This window comes from Symphodus melops, assembly GCF_947650265.1.
Source record: "Symphodus melops genome assembly, chromosome: 9".
Classification (NCBI taxonomy): domain Eukaryota; kingdom Metazoa; phylum Chordata; class Actinopteri; order Labriformes; family Labridae; genus Symphodus; species Symphodus melops.
In genome coordinates this window covers 15,005,697-15,020,387 of record NC_136699.1, presented here as the reverse complement: position 1 = coordinate 15,020,387, position 14,691 = coordinate 15,005,697, and the positions used below count along the sequence as shown (strand labels likewise).

The window sequence follows — 14,691 nt, the reverse complement described above, 5'->3', positions numbered from 1 at the left end:
GTGTGGTGTTGAAGGTATGACAGTTGGGGGGGTAAGCACAGAGAAGAAGGACGTGGAAGGGGGTGTCACGCTGCTGTTTACGGGTCTAACGATCTGGTTCCCATTACACCAAATCTAAAATGGCTGCTTTGGCTTCATGTTTGTCTTGGGAGAGAAGAACCACTCCAATGTAATGTCCAACACTATGATGTCACAATGGAAAACAGACGCTTGCTCATTATAACCCCTGAAAAAATCTGCTTCTACCAGTGATGACAAAAGTGATGCTGGTAGGACGGTAGCTATAGAAACTGCTTTTGTTATGGGTTTTTACACATTGCAAAATCAACAAATATGTTTATGTGTGTGTGTGGGTGACAATGACACATTTTATGTCATTTTATGTCGCTACACTACACGATGCCACCCTTCATAGTTACCAGGAAGTTGGTCGTAAACATTTCCATCCCTTCCATCTAGAGCAAATGTTCTCTGTTTGGCTAATATAGGACAGAAATAGAAGCCCACAACACGACAATACAAAGATTAGCATGCTAACACTTGTGCTGCTGTGAAGCAGGGCGGTGCTGTGGAGGACGGCAGTGAACTCACCAGCTGCTGAACGACTCTCTCGACCAGTTTGGGGAAAGCGACACTGTCATTCTCTCGGTTGTCGTAAACATATTTGATCAGCTTCGGGATCACTTCTGTGTCAGTCTCTGACTCGAACTCATATCCTTTGATGATCTGAGGAAGACACAAGACCAAGTTTGTATAAATGAGGAGATGATGTCAGTCATCCTGAAAGATCTGCACAGAGTCTATATAAATACCAATATTACAAAGATAAAGGCTTTCAGTTTAAACATTAAAATCCTTAACTCTCTGCATGTCGCGATAACAAAAACAAAAATACAATTCAAAATTCTATTTGAATTCATGTTTATTTCTGCTAAACATTCAGTCATACTCCTGTATTATCGCTATTTTAAAGCAGAATCACTCCTGACTGGCTGGATAAGTTCCTCAATACATTATTAACTAAAATAAAGATATTACACATTACAGCTATTTTAAAGTGTTTAGGAAAAGTCTGTAGGTATAGTTCACTTGAGTATTGATTTATTTTACACTCACTGTAACTCTTTTTAAGACAAACATCTGAACCTCTCTAACCTTAAATTTTAGAAACAGATTCTTTACTTTATTTTTCAAAGAAGAATTTTCAATTAAGTTTATTTGAGTCATTGGGCAACCCCCGCCTCTCACATAATGATATGCACTAGAAATCAGATAATAAGCATTGAGCAGACTGAATGTAAATAACACAAAGTATTTTTACATTTGCATATTTTACATTCAAATGATGTTATTGTAGGTGCTTTGTTTGCAGTGGTTACCTTTGCAGAGGACAGGCTGACTAGAAAAGCAAACCCAGTTGAATACACATTATAAATGGAACCTCCAAGGCTGTATATTTGTTTATCCTTAAGATTTATCATTAAGTCTTTATGAGCAATTTAAGGAGTGTCACTTCTCAAATAGAGTGACGTGGCTTTAAGTGTACAGGAGGACACCTGAAGCTTGTAATGATAATACAAGCTCTACCTGCAGGGCCAGTCTAAGAATGGCACGGAACAGGATCCTAACTCAGTTGTTTGCACAAAAGAAATTCTTGATGATAAGGGGACTTACGAGGTACTCCTTCAGCTCTTTGTAGTTGGTGATGATGCCGTTGTGGATGACAACAAACTCTGAGGAGAGGCAGCGAGAGCGAGCAGGTTAAATAGAGGTGTCAAAGGTCAAAAACAAGCCTGTAGGTTGTTTAATATTTGGATTTACATTTGAAAGGCCTTTACGTTTCCTTGCGGTAATCACACTAAAAATATAAATTGCCACAGGAATAGTTTCTTAAGGTGATACTGTCTGTTACCAGACAGTGGCACGGTAGGTTATTGTTGTTTCAAAAATGTGTATTTTGTTGGGTTAAGTGAACAAAAAGGGTTAATCCATGTAGCCATAGATGCACAGATACAGTGCTGTCCAGTGGCCAAGCATAAAACACAAAGATGATATCTTATCAAAATTGATAGCAAAGTCTCCAAAGGTATCTAACAAATATTACTAATTTACTAATAAAAGGTAATATAGATAGATATAAGGTGATTGGTGGCACAAACCTACCTCACACTTTGGACCTTTATGAGCATTAGAGGACATACCTCGCTCTTAAGCCAAGGTACATTATTGACACACCTATGAGCATGTTACTAATAAAAGACATGGGTGTTTATTTAATGAGAATGGAAGCTGTTCAAAGGTGTGTTCAATAAATAGCATCTGAACCATTCATGAAAATGTACAGGTAAGGTGAAAATAAGCTACAATTACGAGATGACAGTGAATGATGCAGAGAACATTGGAGTAGAGGGAAAAACATTTCAGAGTTGAGCATTATTTTTCATGGTTTAAAGGATAGGTATTAGATGCATTTCTACATGTCATACCATTGTCCTTGTCAGAGCGATGAGGGTGGCTGTTGACGGCGCTTGGCTCTCCATGTGTGGCCCAGCGAGTGTGAGCCAGGCCGAAGTGTGTGTCCAGCTGCTCGTCCAGGTCCATTGAGTCTTTCTCTGAACAAGCAATACAAGACATGACATCGTTAACAGACAAGAACATGTAGAGAATCCTATTTTTTTGAGAATTCCATCAAAATTAATTTAATTAAAATGAGGGGGTGGTAAATTAAAAAATAGCTCAGCATAGACCTTTTAAATGTGTTTTTATGGAGGAAAATATATCAGAGCAAAGTTAATTTGTTAGTTAGAAAAGTTAAAGAGTATATGACATGAATATTATGTTTCATATCAATAAAAAAACGTACTGTAAAGCTCCTCATCCAGAGCCTTAACCTTTCCCTTCTTCTTTATTAAGCAGATAGCATTTTTGTTGTCAGTCGTTGTCTTGTTGGACCCATCCACTGCAATACCTGCAAACAGACAGAAAGAGAATTGACCACAAGTATTAAATAAAGTCTGTCTTATATTATTGATAAGAGGTCAATTAAACGTAGTTGTGAAAAATCCAATAACTAAGTTACTTATAACAACAGTTCTCTAACTGCGGGCATGACCCCCGGGGGGGCAATGTGGCACATTTCCTTTTTTTTTTTCTTTTTTTAATTGTGACTTTGAAAAACACTTTTTGATTCTTTAAGGAAAAAAACTGAGTAGATTTAATTGTCACTCTGTTGTGTAACCTATTAGAAAAAAATCTAAAATCTGTGTGTGTGGGCGTGTCTTAACATTATTAAATGTCCAGGTGGAAGCTGGTTCAGAAAGGAGACGTCACTTCTTTTTAAGGTGCAGTCAAAGCTATTATACTTTTATACAGAAGATAGTTCTAGTTATTAGACAATCCCTCTCTGGTTTGACAACCCAACTCTCCTGAACAGAAGCAGCAGGGCTTAGCTGCCATTCCTGTTTAACTTCATTTCATTCATTCAAAAAAATCACGATTGTTCTTTTAATAGAGGTTAAGACTTGCAGTGTGTTCTTGTATCCTCAACCTTCCACACTCCAACTAGAGACTAGTGTATGCACTGACAGTGTATGACTTAATTTTGTAGCTTTTCAGGGCAATTGCAGTGATTCAGCTGCAGATCGTTTCATGTCTGACTGCTTATAATGTTGCCTTGATTATATTTTCAATGACACGGCAAACAGGTGCTGAATAGAGGATCTATAAGCTTTTGTGTGTGCTGTGTGATGTGTGTGTGTGTGTGTGGTAAGGCAGTGAAGCTGAGTGTCTTACCTGCTGAATCGTACCCTCTGTACTCCAGCCTCTGCAGTCCCTTCACTAGGGTCTCAAATATCTCCTTTCTGGTGCGAGGCACACAATAATTCAGGTAGGCAAAGATCCCTTTCAAAGAGAGAAAGAGCAAGAAGAGTGAAAAACAATCCTCTAAGGTGCTTAAAACTTATTAGTAAAATTAACAAAACACAGAAGACATCTTTCAACTTCTTGATTTTTATTATCAATCTGTTTTAGAGTTTAAGGACAATAACAGTTTAAAACAACTGTTAGTTGGCATAGACTTTCTTGTGAACAATGAAAGATTAAAAAAGCAAGTCCCAGGCTTCAGCTGTTTTATCTGTTACCAACTTTTCCTGAATTTCCCTCGGGATCAATAAAGTATCTATCTATCTATCTATCTATCTATCTATCTATCTATCTATCTATCTATCTATCTATCTATCTATCTATCTATCTATCTAGCTATCTAGCTATCTATCTATCTATCTATCTCGCCTATACATCTCACAGCAGCCTGGATGAGAAACTATCTGATCAATCAAGACATCTTGCATTTAGTCAAGCTGGTGAAACTTTATATCTGATTAGAATAAGAAATCTGAGGATGCTGGGTTCGTGATAATGTGTGCATATGTGTTGGTGTTGTGTGTATGCGTGTAGGAATGTTCTGGGCAGCCCTCTCCCGCAGGCACACAGCTGGCCATTGACGGACGCACATTGCGCTCAGTGTTGGAGGCAGCCAGGTACAGACAGGCTGCTGTAAACTCACACAGCCTTGGCCTCTTCGTTGCAGGCACGGGGAGAGGCCGAAGCACTGTTAAAGATTTACTCTGGACTGTAAACGGGACATGTAAGCTGTCAAAAGGGGGGATTTGCCTGGTTCAACTCTTTGAAGTTATGGAGTTTAGGACGTAGCAAGTCGCACTATGGACGCGTCGTAGGCTATAAAAGATCTTATTTCCATTTTTTCTGACAGTAGCTGGCATGGCTTGCTTGTCCAGTTGTTGACAGCGGGGACTGAAATACTGACACGTAGTAGTTGGGTTTTAAGATCTGCACATCCATCAGGCTGCAAGAGCAGTTTATCCAGCTATGACGGTTGAAAAAAAACTGTTTTCATCGCCAATTTGGAATTAAAAAGATTGAGGCAACAACTGTATCATATGACAACAGACACATCGGAGCCGTAAAGGTTAAGTACGCATGACATCGTAGATACAGCACTGGGTATGCAGGACCCGTGCGTAAAATGCCAAATTTCTCACAAGAAGTTAAATAAAATCTCCAAACGGAAAAACGCCAACTTACCACACATGGTTCAAGCGGAGTCGTCGTTTCTATACACCTTCTCGTGAGAAAAGGACTCGTTATCCGCAGCAGTTTGGAGTGATGCGTCTGACTCTTTGCTGTGCTGTGGTGAATCCAGACTGCACACTCCTACTTTCATTTATTTAAATAGTGTTTCCTGAAGAGGCAGGGACGGTCCCTCCTCCTCTGACAGCTCCGTCGCCCTGTCAGCAGCGTCCTGCTGCCTCACCTGGAGCTTTCCCCTTTACCTCTGCAGCCACGAAAGAGTCAAGAATAGGTACTTTCACATGTCAAGCATTTCTTTGGTTGAACCTTTTTTTTTTTTTTAAAGGTTTTTTCCTGACAACTGATGTCAACTTTCATCGTTTTTTATTGTTTTCAATTTGCCAAATCAGACAATCATCAGAGCATCATATGATCATGATGAATGTATTCTGCTTAATAAAGAGTTAATGTCAATTAAAACAAAACGTTTTCCCAGCTTACTTGTGAATTAAAGGATCTCTAATTTGTGTTAATAAGAAGGCTCTTTCATCTTGGACATTTACTAACCTCTGAAATAAAAGTAAACTACCCAGTTGAATGTAATGTAGAAAAACTCTGATCTTCAGTTTCAGTAAGAAGTTTTTTGAATCTTTTTTTATGTTTTGTTTTTACTCAGTCAGTCTTCTTGTACTGTGACTAAGCTGTACTGCAATGCACTCAAGTATGTAAGAATAATGTAATTACAGAATGAACAGAGAGGGTAAGTAGTAAGTGCTAAGTTATGAGGTGTGTTCTTGAATGATTACAACTTTATAGAACAGATTACTGAACTAACCGAACAGGTCCATGAACAAGTAACACACATTTCTAAGGACTTATTTGCTTACTGTACTTTATACATTAATGTGAACCCACTTTATTGACCAAGCCCCAGAGCTGAAAGGTCATACACAGCTTTACTCCAGCTTTACTGGTCCAGATAGTAAAAAGCAGCCCATGATACAAAAGGAATCTTCCTTGTTTTATCAATCAGTTCTGGGGTTCTAACTCTAAGAATGTGCACAGCTTAGTTTTGATGAACAGAGTGATAAATTATCTTAAAAGGAAATAAACTCCAAGCTCAATACACTCATAGTTCTCTCAATAAAAACTGACAGCCATACATGTTTTAGTCAATGAAATAATTTAAACTATGTTTCCAAAGAAAATTAAAAATGTTTTTCTATCAATTGTCTAAGGTGTGTCCAACTGATGACAATTCCAGGTAAATATTAACAACAAGTGATGTACATACCATTGCTCTCCTTTTTGTTTTACACCATCATTATCTAAGACAGAATTGAAGCAAGATGAACCCGGAAGCTTTCACAGCAATTGTATTCCTATAGCATGTCTGTAACAGACTGCTGCCTTGTAAATCTGTACATATCCTGGACTCTGGAACACGTTCTTTAACTTTATGTGAGTAATAATATTAAAAGGTTTATGAAGAAATATTATGGTGCTAAAAACTCTGTGCTTTCCTTATTACCCGGAAAGCTGTTATGCAGGTCACAGGTATCAAACTGATACATGTCAGATAGACGGTCTATCTAACATAAAATCTCATTCAAGACAATCTTATGAGATGAGATTACTGTTGGATTTAAAAAAAAAAAAATTTAACGTTGATTAGCTGGAACCTCATACAGTAAAGCATTTTAATAGGTTACCAATACAAAAATCCATATCGAAACAGCTTCTTGATACTGACGTCATGCACAGAAAATTTTCGTCCTTATCACTTTGATTACTCCTACTGACGGAAATTCATTTATCTGGACAGGTTTATGTGGATTTATTACATTCAAACTGCAAATACTGAGGGGCACTTAATTCTTGTATAAATTATGGTTTCATTATCAATAAAAACTACAAAACTACTGTTGGATTATTAAGAAACATAAAGGAAAAGATAATAATAATATTAATAATTAGAGGTGGTTAAAAAAAACAATCAATGTAAAAATCGAGATTGTTCTCCACTAATATTTGAAATCCACTCATTCCAAAAAAATATTTTATCCCCCCGCCCCAAACACAGACAAACAAACATTTGTCTATTGACTTTTCAGTATCTATTCAAGTCAGTCTCACAGCTGACTTGAGTACATACCAAAAAGTATGTGCCAATTCCAAAATAGACTTTGAATCCATGGATCCATGAATACAGAATCCCTTTCCCTTTATAAGGCTAAAAGTTTCTCATAAAGAACATAACAGAGCTGACCTGATCTCTGTCCCCTTTAGTTTTCGTTTTGGAACTACCAGGGACCTCTGCCAGAGGATTGTAATCTGCTAGTGAGTTCATATAGTAAACGGTCTGATAATTAACTGGGAGAAAGGCCATGGAGAGCTTTCAAAGTCATCAATAAAATAACTCAGGGAGCCAAAGTAGAGGTGCTAAAACAGGCGTAATGTGGTCACGCTTTGTAGTTCTGGTTAGAAGCCTGGCAGCTGAACTCTGTACCAACTGTAAGTCGATCTTTTTCGTTTAAGCAAGTAAAAAAGCTGTTACAATGGTGATGTGACAGAAGCATGTCAAATCGTCTCTGTGTCTTTAAAAAGATCAAATTGAACCATTTCTGAGCAGATTAAAAAAACAAAAGATGTATGTGAGAGGCAGAAAAAAAGAGTCTAATACAGCTCATTTTAGTTTCTGTTGTTGCTGGATACCAACAGACAATAGGTGGATAAACACAAGCAGGGAGGGACTACTTTGTCAGATGCACATTTATGTTAATTGAAGTTGTCGCTTTAAACGTCGTGATTATACATGGATGTATTTTCTTTTGTGCTTCATATAATTATGTGACGAGGATGTGCGTGAGTGAACACTGGCGAAAGATGCCAAAGAACCACATTCCTCCTCAGGCTTAAGGGATTAATTAATTTAATTGTGTGCACCATGGCCTTGTTATCCAATGAGATCCACCCCACAGATCAAAGGTTCCTTAACTACTACAGTGATGTAAAATGAAGGGCAAACTGTGTCGTGTTGCCTCAGAAAATCAAGGAATTAAGTGAAGTTTAACGTTATAACTGGTCTCAAGCCTTTCCCATTTGACTTATGGTGGGTTATTGTTTAACTTACCTGCCAGGTCAGTGGTTCATTTTCTTTATCTGCTACATGTTTGTTATTTTTGTACATAAGGTGATTTATGTCACAGCAAGAACAGCAATTAGAGGTTATGAGGATACACCCTAATGAACTGGCATACTTATGATGACAGTGTTCACAGTCTGACAACTTCTGACGTTGAAGAATAGACTATTAAATCTAGGTTGCAGGTCAAATATGCAAAACAGGAGATGCTTGAAGGCGTTGCTACTGGGTGAAGTTTCACTTAAGAACCTGAACTGGGCAGTATCATTGAGACACGGAGCTAAATGAAGTTGGTAACGCCTAACACATTAAACTTTGCCTTGATTCAATGAGGAAACGCTTCAGCCTGGACTATGTGATTCAGATTTATAAAATGGGATTTCCTTTGGTCAATTGCACAATGTGTGTCAGGGGTATAAAATTCATCCCATATCCAAGTAATGATTCATCTCTCAACACATTTGTTTTCAAGGAAACACAACACACACACAGGTTCTTATTTTCACTGCTTCTACGTGTTCATTTAAGGTCTGAGCGTACAAACCGGATGTTGCTTAAGTTTGTTGAGCGTCTCCAGCTGACAACTCAGACCTTGTTGTAGGGGATCTCACTTTACACATCTGCTTCATATTAGAGCCTGGGGGCCACTACAGAGGGGCCCAACGATGCACTCTCTCTGTGTGTCTCAGTGAGACGATGCAGCGCAGAGACACACAGCCAGTAGCTAGAAGACAGAAACCGGCAGGTTTCATGATGAGATTTATATTAAAAGTGATTGTTTCACTTTGATGTCAAACACAAAATGGAGAACACAAACCGCTTTCAAAATCCATCAGTAATAAACAACATTCATGAGAAGAAAAATAGAAGGATATCTAGAAATGTACAAACACCACCAGGAAGGTTCATTTGATGTTATCTGTGGAATGTCACTCATATGACTTCTTTTTTTTTTATGTGAGCAGCATGGTGTCAAGTCTTTTTTTTCTTTGGTTTTTGATAGTTACAGATCAGCAGGAGAGAGAATCAAACTCTCAGGGAGATCTCAGAATAAATAGGTTACAGCGTATACTGTAATATTATAAACATGTCAGCTGTTTTGGATTTACTCAAGAGAAGACGTTCAAAAGTAAAAACTACAGATGGTTTTATCCCCTGCATATATTCCCATTGCACTGCAGCAGCACAAACTTCCAAGCTCGTTCTTCTTTGTGGGTTATTTGGGGACATGTCAATGCTATAACACATCATTTATGAAGTACAGCAGTTTGTTGTTGCATAACACACATAGGCATGCACAGATTTGGTGTGACCCACATCTGTGTTAAGAGTTTTAACAGGGTAACTCTATACCCCAGGTGGTGGGCATGACTGATGTTTACTTTCACAGAATTTAGTACCTGAAGATGGCTATCAGCTCTACGCTACAAACCTCAACTGTCTCTGCCTGGTGAGTTCAGCTTCAGGCCGACTCACTGTGAATCAGACCCAGATGTGGCTCTGGATTCAGACGGCACAGCATACGACACAAACGGAACCCGCCCAGCAGCAAACGTCAGCAAGAGACCCCCTTAAAGTCCCTGGTCAGGTTTTGTCACCAGCTGTTGAAGTGAATAACTAGATTATGTCTGAAAAACACAACATTAGTCAGCGAGGTGGTTGGTGACGCTTGATACAAAAACAAGTCGAGAGTTTAATAAATAAATTTGAACTGTAAGATGGAGTGTCGGTAAGGAAGTCGTAGATGTGGACGTCTTATCACAGCATCTTTTTTTTTTTTTTAACTTGACTCACCTCATTCATCTTGGTTTCCTTCAAAGCATATATAATCTCACAACTTTTTATTTCCGAGGACACAGCATTTTCCCTCACTGTTAAAAGTCTTTATTGCTACTCTTTTATGTAGCTCAGCTCCATTATCTGGTTTTATCTGTGCTTAAATTTATGCACTGATGAGAACATTTTCCAGCCTGTTCTGGAGTCACTGTGACATAAAGTGCCTTTTCTACTCCTTAATAATTCAAATGAAAGTTTACACACTTTTCCTTCAACTTGACCTTTTTTTAAGAGCACATTTAGACACAGTACCACTAACAGGCACAGACCTAAAGTACAGGAGTGAGATGATCTTTGAAAAATGTTGTAAAACTGGCACAGTTTTCTGCTTGTGCCCACATGGTGGTTTGGCCAAAGTTGTAAACAATGTGAAAGGAATTTAAAATACAGTCAGCTGATTAAAAGTCACTGCTTTCCTGGATGTTAAGGAAGGAATTTGGCCACACTGGTTAAAAGAGTGTGCTATGTCTGATTGCAGATTATGTTTGCTTTAGTTGCGTGGCGGTCACTCCGTCAGGGTGGTGCTTGCACATCTGTGAGTGAGCGCAGTGCTGTGTGTGGGATCAGAGCAGACTTTGGGGAGGTGCAGGAGAAAGGGGGGCCGAAGCAACAGCGTCATGTCGGACCCAGAGAGAGAAAGGGAGTCATCTGTATTATGTCATGGCTGCAGGGGTACTCCACCCTTTGCTCTCTATTTCCCTGTTCCGTGTTTCTCTCACTCACAAAATCCCCCACCCAGTCCCTCTCTCGTCTGGCTTTATTACTGAGGATCATTTTGGTTTGTACTTTCTGACACAGACATCCCTCCCCGTGTGTTTTTGTGCCATGTTGTACATCTCCAACCGAAACACAAGTCTGCAAATATTTATCTATCTCTACATTTAGAAATCTTTTACACCACATTTCTTCCTTCTTTTAAGGCCTTTCATCTTGTCTCTGGTTGTCCATCACTTCATATGCCACTAATGACTGTCCACCTCTAGATTGGATTGGCTCTCTGCCTCAACTTGCCTGTCTCATTTGATGTTCACCACCGCTCTTGTAGCACCACCTGAAAACCAGACGTGGACATCCAACAGCCTGTAATTACACAAAGGAGTGTTCTCACAGAAGCTGCTGATTTCCAAATAAATAATTTTAGCTGGTTAAAGCTGAGGAGAGAGACAAAGTCGAGATCCATATCCTCGTATGTTACTGCCAGTATCAGGATGAATTTCACAGACAAACCCTGTCGTAAAAAAAATCACACGCACAAATGTGAGTGTCAGGCAATGAGAGCTTTAACAAGGGGTGTAAAGTATTCCATGAACATCTCAGGGGTGGGTGGAGTGTGCTTCAGGGTTTGGACCTGCTGGCTGCCTTTTTGTGTTTCGGCCTAGATGTGCGCTTTGATGCAGAGCATAATAATAGGGATGTTAATAATATTTGGAAGCAATTGCTCTTAATATGATATGAGAACATTACTGAATCAGTGTGTAATGTTGTAAAACCGGAGGTTTTTATTCTGACGCTTCTTAGCTGTTCTCCAGTCTGTGTGGTAAAACCAAATATCTGATCATATTTTACAGTAAAATTATCACAGCTGCTTTACATGTCATTTAGCGTTCTCCCTAATCATTACTGTTATCCAAAACAAGAGATAGAAGAAGCAATATATGAAGCTGTACTCATGAGGACTTTTAAACTTGTTTCTTTTACTGTGTTGGACTTGTCATGCCATCTCCTGGCTACAGAGTGTCACTGCAGGCAGGTATAAAATCATAATGTGGTTCTATAATCACCTATAATGTTAATTGAGAAATTGCTTTCTGCCATTTTCATGTTTGATGAAAGAGAAATTTTAAAGAGACGTGGTACTTATACTCTCCACTATACATTCTGTAATGGCTTTATTTCCTAAAATTCATCATTTTCTTTTGATGTATTTATTTGTTTTACCATTTTCACTGCTATCCCTTTATTTGACCCGTTTGTTCTCTGCTGTGCCGACTCGTGTTGACTGTACTTTCCCACTGTCTTGTGGTGGGCATGTTGTTTGTGATCTTTTGATGCCAACTGAGTTTATTGATGTGCTTTATTTAGTCAAATTTTTGGAACTGAACAATTCACATTTTGTGACGTTACTAAGCAACCATAATTGTCCTTTGTCATACTCTTTAAATGTGGTCCTTTTTGAGACTCATTATGATGTGGGGGGGTAAAGAAAAGGAAAGTGTGTTTTTTTGAAGAATGTTTGTAGGAAAAAAGGAAACAGAGAAGGTGTTTGCTCTTAAGATTCAGATTTATTTACAGATAGAAGTGGGAGAAATCTCCCTTGTGCAATTACTTATTGGAATTCATCAACGTTTTTAAATAAAACGGGTTTCTGTTACTGTGACACAGGAAATGCTAAATAAAATGTAAAACTTCAATGCTCTGTTGTGGCGTCATGTGTCATATTGTGATGCAATATAAAACTTTGATGAACGTGACATACTAACCACTACTAGAATGAACAATGTCGATCACGAAATTATCAGCAAATAATCTAAAATATAGAATAAGTTGAAACAATAATTATAGAAATATCACTTCAGGTCAGCACTCGTACTCTCTCACACTTAAGTAAAATACGAAACCTTTGAACATAAAAACAGCAGAATTTAGATGGCAAAAGTGCCAAAAGCAAACACGCTGCAGGTTTAGGCACAATTTCAGTCAAACCACATCAAACTCTGCATTTCAACAGAGAAGCACTACATAACTAAAAAACCATAAGCTTATTCAAAATAAAAAACAATTAAATGAGGCAACTGAACATTACGTATGGAAATATCTGGTCAGGTTGAGAATGGGGGGGGCTGACGAGATATTTCAACATCTTCAATCTTGTGCCATCATTGACAATGGAACGAGGACAGCAAGGCATGCCGATGCACTAATTACATGACAGACAATATATTACAAAGCATTACCATCTTTAGGGATGACAAATGAAAAGACTTCATACCACGTTTTATTTGGATCAGTGACTTGGAGGACTCTGGATAGTTTGGACTGACAGAAAAAGAGAACAGTTTATCCGTTTAGATTGGCTGCGATAAGTAACAGTGCAGTGATTTCATTTCCCTGGGGCTGCTGAGCTAACACTCAAGGTGCTTCTCATTTCTCTTAGCTTCAGTGTGTTTCAGACAGAGGGAGTCAGACAAGGAGATAAGCAACAAGACAGATTGGTGGTGGGGTTGGGGGTGGGGGCAGAGGTTGGACTAAACAGCTGTTCTGGCTTCAGAAACCCGAAGGTGTTAACACATTCATGTCCCGAGGTTTAAGTTTGTGCGGTCGCTGGGGAACCCGTTTGTTCTCAATACCAGAGATTTCAATTTTAGGGGGCATGAAGTGGGCTGGGTCATCCACCTTGAAGTTGACCTGGGAACTGGTGCCATCAATGGTGGTGGACTTCTGTAGGCCAAAGTAGGACTGTAGTGAGAAGCCTGCAGGACAGAATAAGAGTGTGTTTATTGTCAGGATTTAAACAGCACACCTTGAAGGGGGCAACTCCTCACTGATCCTAAAGCTGAAGCAGTTTTAACATGGAACCTGAATCATTTTAATTCAGAGGGAAGTAAAGTTAATTCAATTAAAGGAGGGGTATGCTCTTCCAAGTCTTCCCCACACCAGTAGTTGAGGCAGTGCAGCTTTGGGTTGGGTGACTCTGGCAAGTTTATAATTATTTACTTAAAAAAGTAGCTTATGTTATTGGTTTCTACCCCTCACATTATTATAACTGCAGACATAACACTGGTACCTGGGGCCCGTTTCAGAAAGAAGAAACTCTCAGTTTCACTCTGAGGTGATTTAAGATCAGGTGAGAAACTGAGTGTCTGGTTCCAGATCAGCTGATTGAAGTTGTTCACTCAGTGTTCAGCACGAGCAGCACGAGGATAAAAAGCAGACTTAACGGAGCCGCAATACTACAATTCAACATGGCAAAAGGGGACAAAAACAGAGCTCCTCGTACTTTAACCCTCTCGTTAACCTATATTCATGCGGCGAATATAAACAGGTTTTATTAAGGGAGAAAAAGTAACGCTGCTGCAGAAGAGAAGAGAGAAGGAGGAGAAAACAGCTGCTCAAATCAGCATGTAATGAAGTCTATTCACTTAATATTTAATCAGAATTATAATATGACAGGTCTAAACTGGTGGAATGGTATTAAACCTAAAGTGTATTTTCATTTAGATGTAATCCAGAAGAAGAAAAGCGACTTTAAAAAGCTTAAAATGAAACATAAGAACAAACTCGGCTCATGGTGATATTTTAATCATATTTGACATTTTAAACACAGTGAACTTCAGTTTCTATTTGAATGTGCATTATCTTTATCCCCGACATGACGCTGTATTCAAACACACAGACGACATGTCCTCTCACCTTTATCCTCTTTAGTTTATTAATTAAATAAACATCTCCAGCTCTTATTCTCTGCAGAGTAATGTAGCCCCTTGATGGACTACTGAACAAATAATATCAAAACAACCTGGATCTTTATTCAGATCTTTATTCAGTTATGTTTGCTAACACGGCGTGATACTGAATGAAAGAATGAGGAAATGAAACTGCGTTTCTGGCTCTGAAAGAGGAAG

General features: G+C 38.7%; 1 protein-coding gene across 3 annotated transcripts in view; it reads right to left on the bottom strand.

Moving 5' to 3' along the window:
• Positions 1-14,691, bottom strand: part of gfpt2 (glutamine-fructose-6-phosphate transaminase 2) — a 30,176-nt gene that overhangs the window by 9,542 nt on the left and 5,943 nt on the right. For 2 of the 3 annotated variants that reach the window (XM_079352663.1, XM_079352664.1), the window contains exons 1-6: positions 5,104-5,340; positions 3,793-3,900; positions 2,864-2,968; positions 2,487-2,612; positions 1,675-1,733; positions 592-726 (exon numbers count right to left, since the gene is read on the bottom strand). In XM_079352663.1, coding sequence (XP_079208789.1) covers positions 592-726; positions 1,675-1,733; positions 2,487-2,612; positions 2,864-2,968; positions 3,793-3,900; positions 5,104-5,110 — 540 coding nt within the window. In that variant the 5' untranslated portion in view covers positions 5,111-5,340. Of the gene's footprint in view, positions 1-591; positions 727-1,674; positions 1,734-2,486; positions 2,613-2,863; positions 2,969-3,792; positions 3,901-5,103; positions 5,341-14,691 lie in introns of those variants that run through there. The other variant, XM_079352665.1, reaches the window with a different exon arrangement.